A 12,096-nucleotide genomic window follows, 5' to 3' on the forward strand; every position below is an offset into this window, starting at 1 on the left:
AAACTATAGGCCTTAGTAATTTTCGTTTTTAGAGTTTTCCCTGACAGCCTAGATCAGCTTCCCTCAGAAGTTGTCCCTAGAGTGAACAGACTGAAACGCCTGCCGGAAATCCAGGTATTAACTTCATATTACTTGCTAATTATAAAACACTGTTTCACATACTGACATTATTCACTTCCAACCCTTTTATCTAAAACAAGTATTTGCTTCCAAATCATAGTTTGACAGCAGAGTGTATCTGACATAAGACAGTGAAATGATCTTTAATAGACAGCAGTTCAAAGCATGTAGCTTTCATGCATAATAACTATGTTGGGTTAATTTGCTGCTCCACAGAAATAATTCTATTTGTGGAAATTCACAAACTAAGATGGAATTTTTAGAGAACTTTACCAAGATGAAACTGGTGTTTTAAGAGTTCTTTATGTCTCCCTTAAAGTGATAAGATTGCCATTCTGACATTTAAAGGAACAGGAAATTTCTCTTCTGATTCTTCTTACAAGTATTGCAAAATATGTTCACTACCTGTTATTTACAACCTCTTTGCCTGCTTTTCTTAATTGGCATTAGGTCAATAGAGAGGTCTGAGGCAAATGAGCTGTAGCAATCAAGTGGATAAAAATGACTGATATTTTAAGGGATTTACTTCATTAGTTCTCTGGGTACTTCTAATCATTCCTAAAAAAGGTTACTAGTAAAGCTAATATGTTTTGAAATCCCCCTGGCCTTATAATACAATAAAAATCTACAAACTGTAACAAAAACTAATACACTTTCTCAAGCTGACCATGAATTTTGACTATGCTAAAATTACTAAAATTAAATGTATACATTTATTTGGACTCAGTTCCATGTTTCGTTCTATTCAAAATGGTAACAGTTTCTTTTTTCCATTTCACATATGCCATAAACTAAAGACAGAAAGATAGAACAAAAAGGTAGGCTGTTTTTAATAAAAGTAAAAATCTAAATTATTACTAAATGCTTTCATAAATTATTGCCATTTTCCTTAAATGCAGAAAGGAATGCTTTATTGGCCCCTACCAAGGTCATTCTGCTGTCCCTAATACTTAAAATAACATTTACTTCTTTCTAATCAACATAAAATGTTATATCCCAGTTTTCATTTGCAATTATTTTGCCTTTTCAGGACTATCTCTGCAACCATCAATATGACCCGTCAGGATGAATATAAAATCAAATCCTAATCCAAGATACAGGAAATATCCTCACTGAAAGAAAGATTATAGCAAAAGCCTTATAATCTAAAACTGGAACAAGGCATGAATTATTATCATGTGCAACCATAAAGATTAGTAACATTCTTGGAAGACTGTGAAAACATCAAATTACCATGACATATGCCCAGAATTGTGAAGCTTAGCTAATTCCATGAAAAGACTTTCCCAAATTTAAAAAAATGCTAGGATTGTTTTCCACAATAAGAGGCTAAAAGTTGTCTTTAGACAACTCTGAATATACTTGTATGAAGTAGCTATGGAGCGTGTCCATCTCTTCTGCTAGATCTAGCAGGCTACCTGTCTGGTACTGGGACCTTGGTTTTAACATGAATATAAGAATTCACATTTCATTTCTAATAACTTTTTCTGTACAGAGACAATACAAAGTACAAACCTGCACATCATAGGTCCCATTTAGTAAAACAGGCCTTGAAGAATTGATGTCCTGCAGCACACCAGAAAACACGGAACGGTTGACCTTCTGGAAGTCTTTGGAATGGCTGAACTGCACCATGTTATGAAGGGCCAAGATTTTGCTGTCCAGCTCAGCATCTTGCCTGGTGCGGTTATGCAGTCCTAAGTGATACTTTCGGAAGTGCTTAATCAGATCTGTGGGGTCGTTGCCGTAGTAACCATATCCACAGATATTGCATTTAAAGTCCTGAAGCTCTGGAGACAGAGGTGCCGGGTCTGGGTTGTCATTCACCAGTAAGTCAGTTTTGGATTTATTCAGTCTTACACCCCCATCTGAAGGCACTTGTGGGTTTTTTGAGGCCACTGAAACTGGGCTCAAACCTTGACAATTGGCTTGACCACTCTGTGCTTGCCCTGTTTCCTCCGTAGCCTTCGGTGACATCTTCTGATCTTCCTTTGTCTCCACTGAGTCCCCTGAGGGGGTGCAGGCCATATCTTGAGGGTCATCTGCCTCTGCTCTTTGAGGAGACTTCAAGGGCTCACAGACTCCCCCAGCAGCTGGAGATGAGAAAGCCAACATATTTCTGTCTGTCACCTCATCATGCGGAAAGGAGGGAAAGTTTCCTCCCTTACTGGGGCTTTCATAATTGAAGCCAGCCTTCTCACTCAGAACTGCGCTTTTCAAGTCCTTCTTACTGCTAGAAGATGGATCTTGAACATGCAAGCTATGTTCCTCCTTATGATTTAGTTCTGCAGCATCACTCTGATCCGTATTTTCTGACATCTGATCTGCAGAAAATTCTTTGTTCTTTCCAGATACCTTGCTTTCTGTACCTATAGGCTCCAGGATCTGGCCCTCGCCTTCACTTGCAACGTTTCTCAGAGGGGGGTTCTTTTTCCGGACCATATCTGCAAAGATAAAGGGAAAAGGCAGATACAGTGTTATTTGAAAGTTACAGAGATACAGTTGAATCTGGAATATTTTACTTATGTGAGTTTTTTAAGGTGCATAATCAAATGCTTCCTCTAGGAAAAAAATAACCCATTCTAAAAACAGCAAAAAGTTGAGACTAAAACGAACAATTTACATTTAGAATTACTTTTGTAACCAAGACTGGCTCATTTATTATTTTAAGGTGGTTTTAGGAATAATGAAGGATTTATTTTTATTACTAGGTTTACCCTCCCTATTACTTATTCTTTCCTGAAAATATATTTTTGCCCAATCTCTTCCTTTGATTGTAGCTAACAATATATATGCATGCTTATATATTTATATATGGTCTATATTATATATAACATGTACACGTTATGTTTATAAAATACATATATGTGTTTATGGTTATAGAATACATCACGTTTATTTATATGGTACATATACGTATACATAAATAACATAAATTGGAATTCGATATTGTTACCCTATGTAACCGGGATGTAAATATAGTTTCAAACAAAATATCTTCATAGTCAAAAAGACAGAAACAGCTATGTTATAAACAGAGTGAAAACTGCCTCATCACTTTCAGGAAGTGGAGGATGACAAACGTTCCAGCTCTGACCTACCAACAAATTTCTTTGAGCCACATTTGGGGCTTGCCTGAAAGTCAGAAGAAAGACCTGCTATGCATCACAGTGGTCAGATCAGGTTTTCCTAGGACTCTGTCCAGCATGCTGGGGAACCTAATAAGCTCTGGGTGTCCATATGCAGCCTGGTGAAAACAGTACCTGTTCCACCACTGGGAGCACACTGGAAACTGACTAAGAAAGAAGATTAAGCTGAACCATATGACATTGTCCTTGTGTGGCTCAAAACAGCAAAATATTAGCAGTTTGCTATGGTTCACCTTTACACATTAGCTCAACCATGTCTCTCAAGTTAAGTTAGTGACATCAGTGACTGGGGTCAAAAGAAGAATACTGGAACAAATTCTTCTGCTGGAGTAGAATGAGTCAGAACTTTAAGAATATAAAATAAACTAAGAAACAATTTGTGTAGTGTCAATTAAAGAATGCATTAACAAAGGCTGGTCGAGGACTGGGTTCCATGGCTGCTGTTTCTTAATCACTCAGCTTAAAAAGCTGTCAAGTGCTGTGTAAGTCATCACCCCAAATGTCTCTTGGAAAATTCCACCTGTGACATTCTGATTAAACAAGACTTCTTTGTTAGTTGACTTCGCCATAAGGACTAACAGTTAGTTATACCGCAATTATCCAAAACATGCTGAGAAAATCTAAATTAATAACATGAGGTTTAGTCATTTTCATCTATAATTTCTCACAAGTACTGAAGTACCACACTGGCTTTGGATAGACAAGTGTACCTTTGCTTCTGAAAAGCTGGTCATGCAAAATTTTTATATGAATCACTGAACAAGGATAGTGCACTAGAGTATAAGGAATCATTTATAAAGTAAAAATGTGCCACAGTGAATAATGTGAAAAATAGCATAATGGTACTTAAGAAAGTACACTGGGCCAAGCACACGGGCTCACGCCTGTAATCCCCACACTTTGGGAGGCCACGGCGGGTGGATCACCTGAGGTCAGGAGTTCAAGACCAGCTGACCAACATGGCGAAATTCCATCTCTACAAAAAAAATACAAAAATTAGCTGGGTGTGGTGGTGCATGCCTGTAATCCCAGCTACTAGGGAGGCTGAGGCAGGAGAACAGCTTGAACCCAGGAAGCGGAGGTTGCAGTGAGCCAAGATCGTGCCATTGCACTCCAGCCTGGGCGACAAGAGTGAAACTCCATCTCAAAAGAAAAAAAACAAAAGCAAAAACAAAAACAAAAAGAAAGAAAGTACACTGTTCTTCTTACACATCAATAATGTTATTCGCCAAATACCTATAAAAGCTCCCTCTTGGAACAAAATTACATATATAGGATGGAAGAGTGAAGTTTCAAGTGAAAGTGTTGGCGTTGAGGCAATGTAAACCTGACTGACTTCTGGAGGAAAGAAGGGGAATATGAGCTTCCCATCTTGGTGTCATTCTATTAGGCCCTAAAATTAACAAAACTTGATAACCACTGTTAAAAAAGGAAACACTGGTAAACTATTTTTTTTTAATGTTTGCATTTCAATGTCTTATGTGTTATGTCAACCTTTTAGGAGTCCTGTATTCTTTGTCAGAAGTGACTAAAGAAGCCCTGGGAATGTGAGAAAATATGCAGAAAACTGAAGGGCAATTTTACTAGTAGTCAATAAAGGGAAAACAGGGAAAGAAAGACTAAATGAGCAAACTGAAAAAATTAGGTATCATTTAAAATATAAGGTTAAGCAAAATATGCATGGTTTTAACTTGGTCTACAGAAAAGGATATTTTAGGTTGTAATCAAACATTCCTACACATAAAATTGTGAAGGTTTGATACAACTTCTCTTACCTTTCCCTCCAGAATTTCCTGATTGTTAATTTTTTCCATTACACATAATGTCTTCACTAACTATTACAATATAATCTTCCCTTACTGAATAACTATATCATTTGTATTTTAACAGTTTCTTCTTAAGATGACTAGAACCTAACACTGAATCACCTAAATGAAATGAATAAGGTTACACACACAAAAAAGATAAAAATCCTATATCAAAAGACAGGACTCACGAAGAAATGAGGAAGAAATAATCTAATTCATTAAGGTTATCCTTCCGTCAAAATGATGAGAAAATGGTTTATGCCCATGTGTTAACGCCAGGGTGAGCGATTAGGAAAATGGCAACATTTTAAATAGCAAGGGAACCAAGATAAAATACTTAAAAGTGAATAGATCTAAATACATTAGTATTTTAAAAATTAACTTGTTTTTCAAAACAAAAAGAAGCTTTAGCTCTAGTTGATTTATTGTTACATTGAAGAGATATAATGGGTCATAGTTTAAAGACTACTCAACCAGCATCTTTAGTGGCTGGGAGAAAATATGACTTAATTAAATTATCATCTTTCTAAAATTTCAGTTCCTTCTTCTACCCAAGAACAGATACTTAGAACACTTATGACTCATGACTCCTTATGCTGAATAGAGCCCTTAATAATATACATTGCAAAGACTGTTAAACTGCTAAAACTTCAAAGAAATCTCTGAAAGGTCATTTGGGTTTTATTTTGTGTTGTGGGGGCGGGGGCATGTTCTTTAGTTGCTGATTTTTTTAAAAAAAAGTGCTTAATTTAGTTGACTATACTTTGAAGTAGCTATAGAAGAAATAATTTTACTGGAATTATATCATCGTAATTTTTCAGAGTGACAGATTATGTAAATATAAGCACATTTGTCATACTTCTAAGTGGAAGAAACTCCCCTAGTGAGTCGTAAGTTAGATACCATAAGACTATAGCCACCCTCAAGTTATTATCTCTAAGACAAATAACAGATTGCACGATGTTTTACTGTGTGCCAAGAACTTTTCCAGTTAACATTTTCACTTGAAAAAATAGATCACATACTTGTAAAATCATACCCAGCATTGACTTCATAAGGCATGTGGCTTTAGAGTGCTTTTTACAATTATTAATTCTATTAGTCAACTAGCAGGAGGCTAATGCAATTGTCTTAGAAGACGCTCAGAAGACACAGAAGACATTTTGAGAGCTGATCTGTACATCTGCAAAACAAAGCAAAAGAAAAATTTTCCTTCCTAAATGATGTAAACATATTTTCATGTATCACACCTAAAATATATTAATATGCTGGCATCATAGGCTGCCTGAAAGATATAAAAGCATGAGCAAATCTGGAGCAAGATCCTCTCCCTCCCCAGGGTTTTAATAAAGCAACAAGAGAAGGAGGAACATGATATAAAAGGTTACAGGACATAAGTCATTTTCATAACAGACTGTGATGTTGGTGAAATTATTTAACCTCTAAAACCCCTTCAACCCTAATGACCATAATACTTACCTACATTGGGGTGGGGATAAAAGATCTTAATTTGTAAACACCAGCAAATGCTTTTATAGGGAAAATCTTAAAGCAATTAAAATACGTAATCACAACAATGAACATAGTCATTAGTTTTGGCAACTCTATTTTAAACTTTATCACCCTACTACATAGCAATATCCTTCATGCAGTCTACCTTACCCCTGGAAAAGTTCAAAATGCCCGTTAGAGTAAGTCTACTATGAATTGCCATTTTAGATAATGGGCTAAAAGTGAAGTTGAGAAAGAGGAGGTAAAGAATTTAAAGGAGAACAGCAAAGCTCAAAATTGCTATTTTAAGTCCTCTATTTAATTGTGAGATTAAAAATTGACCTCTGGGGCTATGTAATAGTGAGCAGGCCTACATTTACATTATTCTCCACCTGAACAGCCCATATAATGAGAATGCATATTATATGCCAAGATATTTAGGCAGGTTAAAAATATATGTAGCTTTCCCAAAATACCCTATTTGTATTAATTTTCATTGCTGAGATATAAGACATTCCCATCTGTAAAAATCATAAATTTCTACTCTTAATTAACCGTATTTCCTTCTAAATAAAACAAATCTAAATGCTTTGCTTTCTTAGAAAATGTGTTTACTTTTATAAAAATAGGAGTGTACTATTTCTGTTACCGTATAATTTAGACAGATTTATGCAGTAGAAATAATCAGCATTAGAGCTTAAAAATAATTCTAACTATTTTATCTCACTATTTAAAGTGCTTAAATACATAAGAAAAAAAAATCTTCTCCTGTAGAAGACTGACTGATGTTCTCAAGAGGGCACCTTCACAGCAAAAGGGATTTGAGTTTTCTATAATTATCTAGATACTGTAAATTAACCACTAGTGTTTTAGTTATATTTCATATATTATATATAAATATATACATGCATACATTTAATGACATATGTACTCCAACTAACCTTGCAATAGGTAATCAAATAAATTATTCAACTAAATAAATCAACTATCACAGTAATTTAAAAACAGAGCTTAGATCACGCATCAGCTCAACACAGGTGAACTAAAATTTATTTCCATTAGATGAGAAACTCTTTGAAGGTAAGAGGTGTAAATTTTATAAATTCTATATTCTTTGTAGTATCTTGACCCTAAGCAAAGTAAAGAATCAAAACATGAGTAAAAATCGTATGGAAATTGCATACCCAGTTTCTACACCTGATTTAAATCACCTGCTCATGTGATCAAGGGCAAGTCCTTTTGCTTCTCTGAGCCTCCATCTTTACCTGTACAATAAGGGAATTTGAATAAATTATTTCTAAAATTCCCCCACCTCTGTGACTCTACAATAGTTCCGGTTAATAGCACTTCAATTTTACCTTTAAAAAGTTTGCCCAATTGCACTGAAAGACTATAGAACAGCAAACCACCAGCACCAAGGGTGGTTTAAATACCACTGAAGCCTATCTTTGCCTCAATTTCTCACTTCCCCCAATATTCATTCATTCAGTAAATATATCCAACCTCAGTTATGTGCCGAACACACTAAGCAAGATGACTTTAATTTTATTATTTGTCATTAATTTAAGAAAGAAAGATATGCTTAAAAAGCAAAGAAAATGACTATAAGGAACTCCTCAAGGAAAACTGACACTTCTGAGTATCTTTCTAAATATAATTTCATAAACAAATATGTGTGTGCATATATATGTACAGACACACACACATTACATTCTGAACAAGACTCTAAAAAATCAGGAGGGTAAGATCCTGTAATTGGACCTCAGTTTCAAATCTTGTTGCATATAATTTTTAATTATAAGTAACAGTTCTTATTTTCATAATATGTAATGCCAGATGACATTTTCTTTTTGTTTTTCCAGCTTATAAAACTTTTCAACTGTTTGAAATCAAAGCTTAACACAAAAAGAAAAGTCATCATGGTCTTCGCCTTAAAAAGTATGTTTTCTTCCATGCTTGCTTGTATACACATCAGCATAAGAGTACTGAGTTATTAATTACACATTTCATGTAGCTTTTATTTTTAAAAAAACTTTTAAAAGAAAGAAAAAATGTTTCTTTTGATCAAAAGTCCCCACAAAGAATTTAAAGAATTAAGCAAGTGATAGCAAAATAAAAGGAAGGTCAAATCTTGGGCCTAGAGCAAACTAGATAGCTTCCATATGAACAATGTATACAGTTCAGTTTTGAAAGAACATATGTGTTTGCTCATTGGTTTAGGGAAAAAAAAAAAAAACACTTGAATCCTGTCTACTCCATATATACAGATCAAAATCAGATTGCTTAAGTGAACTATAAAATGCAAGAGAACATTGTTTATCCAATTCACAAACTCAAGAATCACTGAAGGAGTTTAGATGTTTTCTGTTTCTTCAGATTCCACGGCAAACTTCAATGGTAGATCGCTTTTTTTATAAACTGCTTCAAACTTCGTAAACTCAATGTCAGATCCTGTTCTTTCCTATCCATTTCTATTTAATTTGCTCTCTCTGAATTGACTGTTCCCAAATTTTTAAAGCTATTTTTGAACATCTTAAATCTTGTTGAGTTTTAAATGTCAACACCTTCAAACAACTTCCACCAAATAAATCTCTTATTAATTCACATCAAACTAATCCAAAATGATCATTTCTATTAACATATGCTTCAGAGCACAAAAGCCCATTAATAGTCATCTGGACACTAGAACTAACCAAAAGCCCTCTGAGATAAAATGCACATTATTTAGATATCCTATTTCAAAGGTTTTGATGCTAGCCCAAACACATTTTATTAGGCTTTTATTTCATCTTGCTATGTTCTCTAGATTTTAAATATCTCATTTCAAATGCACTTGTCTAGGTAAAAGGAGACAGTGTGGTAAGTAAGCAATAAATGTCCTATTTGCCTAAATGAATCTTCATATATCCAAATACATGTTAAAGAAAAAATTCATTAACCACTGTACTTTTATAAGAAAATTACAAAACTTTTTTTTTCAAAGACTTTAGGCTATAGTCACAATGACACTGTAGGACACATGTATATATATAAAAAGAATGCACCTATTTCACTAACTAGGGAAACTAAAATAGAGCAAGAATACATCATGGAGCCTCAAAAGGCAAGGGGAATTGATTATTTTTCCTTTCATAACCAGTGAGAGGCAAATGTATTAAAATCCCTGATTTGAATAAGATCACAATTTCACTGTGCAAATTGAGAAATGTTACCATTTGTTTCCCTGCAGAAAAGTAGTTTTTCCTTTTGTTTTCCTCTCAAAACACACACACACAATTAAAATATCTGCAATGACAACTGTTGATTCACATAGGCCAATCTGACTTTACATTTGCACACAAGTCAGTTTCAACTTCATCCCTACTTCTCTGTTAAACTTAGGCTATTTCAACTGGTCTCTGGGCAAAGAGCCAAGCACAGCACTTAAATTCAAAAAGAGTAGCTCATTGAAGAGTATAAATGTTTCTATTTATCTTGATGGTTATGATGTGAATTGACATTTTATTATATGTAAATTAGATTTTCACTCATAACAAAAATAACGAGTGCTGTGCTTTGTAGGAATGTCTTTGACTATGTTGCCAGCATTTGGTGAAAACTATCATTGAATAGTAAAGGTAGTTTAATATTTTTATGTACTAATGTTGCTTTTTTCTGTTTTCCTACCTGTTAATCAATAGAAAAGAAAATCTCAATTATTAACTCAATCCACCAATATAACTAACAGCTTTCTTTGTTCTCCCTTAATAAATCTGTGTCAATCACTGCAAATCCATTTGGTAAACTGACACACATATTCAGTATAGTGAATCTAATAGATGCTTACCATAAAGATAACATAGTGCAATTAGAATGCTCGCTGTCTTCACAGCACCAGTAAGCCAAGTATATTCAATAAGTTTTATTACTATTAGTAGTATTAAAAGTGCCAAATTTAATATAAGATTAAAACCAGATGTTGTGAAGACATACTGAGAACTTATACCTGTAATATACTCTGTATGTGTGCATGTGCATGTGTGTGTATCTCTAAAAATGAAGTGAAGTAATTTTGTGCCTTCATATGCAATAGTTCTTCCTCATGAAACTAGGAAACAACTCACAAAGCACTAGGCTCACCCCTACTCTACCACAGGGAGCAGTTTAAATGGACTGCACCCATCTGAGAACCAATGGACTAAGGACAACCATAGACGTATCCAACAGATAACGCAAACATTACAATGAACAAGCTAATCCATTCATGCAACAAAAGGGATTTAGAAATTTGGTACAAAATACAAAATTTGGTTTAGCTACCACCCTATTTAGTGCCAACTCCTTATTTTAACCTAATTAGCATAATTTTTCCCTCTGACAAAAACAAATTACACACACACACACACAGGAGTCATTTTCTCTCTTTTGTTAAGTATGGAGAAATGTTCCAAAGAAAACTGATCTTAAAATATATATATACTTGAAAGCAACTTCTCATAATAAAATTAAATAACTTTTTCCTGACTTCTAGGATATGAAAAGCTTTATATATGGGCAAAAAAAGTAAACATATAATCCGTTCATAATTTGGAGTTGGATAAGTAACAGGCTTAGAAAGCTTCAACTATAAGAACCTTTTTTGAAAAAATATTATGGTATTTCAGAACATTCTGCCATGCTCACCACAAGTTTAGCTAAGCTCTGCCTGGGATTTTAATATGGTAACTGTTTAAGCATAGATGACAAGAAACCCACGACTTGTCTCTAGACTCTTCCCATAATATTAGCTTCAAAAAAAGAAAATGAAAGGAGATTCCTTGGTCAAATTAAGTTTAATGGAAACTGTATAATACATATCCCTCCCAGAGATCCACAATGTACATTAGCGTTTACAGCTCTAAGAAGTCCTAGGGGTTGGAGACGGTGACGTGTGTTCAATCTAGGCTGAAATTTCCCAATCTCATTTGGCTTTATGTCACATAGTGCCATTTAGCCAACAAAACTAATGTTCTGATGAACACAGTGGGAAAGGCCACTCTAAGAAAGTAATGTTCGAGGAAGAAATTTAACCGAGATTTTAAAGCATGCGTAGTTAAGGAAAAAACAAAACAAAACAAAAAAAACCAGTATTCCTTCACTAACTTGGCAAAAAGACTAAGATGTTTTGTTATGAAGAGGGCTGTTTTGAAGGATTTGTTTTTGTTTTTTGTTTTTTTCCAGAAGAGCTATCTATGTTAAAAGAAGATTGAGGCATATCATCATTAAAGATTTAGAATCAGAATTTTTTTGAAAGAATGTGTAGTGGCAGAGCATTACAGATAGAACATTGGATTTTAAAAAGGGAACGGATAAAACATCTACATACAATAAAATCCCAGGTGTCCAAATTATACATTCATAAACATACATGGATATAAACTCAATGTTATCTTTGAGCTAAAAAGATTATACAGATATCACTGCATAAAGCTCTATTTTTTCAACTATTGTTGCTAATGCTGTCCAGCTACCGTGATCGGTTTAAAACCTTATATGCCAAATTTCTCATT

At 34.3% G+C, this 12,096-nt stretch overlaps 1 protein-coding gene across 10 annotated transcripts in view; it reads right to left on the minus strand.

Moving 5' to 3' along the window:
* The window catches only part of TRPS1 (transcriptional repressor GATA binding 1), a 257,688-nt gene that overhangs the window by 205,629 nt on the left and 39,963 nt on the right, over positions 1-12,096 (minus strand). For 4 of the 10 annotated variants that reach the window (XM_063817355.1, XM_009455823.5, XM_009455824.5 and 1 more), the window contains one exon: positions 1,636-2,564. In XM_063817355.1, the coding sequence (XP_063673425.1) occupies positions 1,636-2,562 (927 nt within the window). In that variant the 5' untranslated portion in view covers positions 2,563-2,564. Of the gene's footprint in view, positions 1-1,635; positions 2,565-6,102; positions 6,261-7,752; positions 7,834-12,096 lie in introns of those variants that run through there. The other 6 variants (XM_001137364.8, XM_009455818.5, XM_024345259.3 and 3 more) reach the window with 3 other exon arrangements.

This window comes from Pan troglodytes, chromosome 7, assembly GCF_028858775.2.
Source record: "Pan troglodytes isolate AG18354 chromosome 7, NHGRI_mPanTro3-v2.0_pri, whole genome shotgun sequence".
In the NCBI taxonomy this organism is placed as follows: Eukaryota; Metazoa; Chordata; class Mammalia; order Primates; family Hominidae; genus Pan; species Pan troglodytes.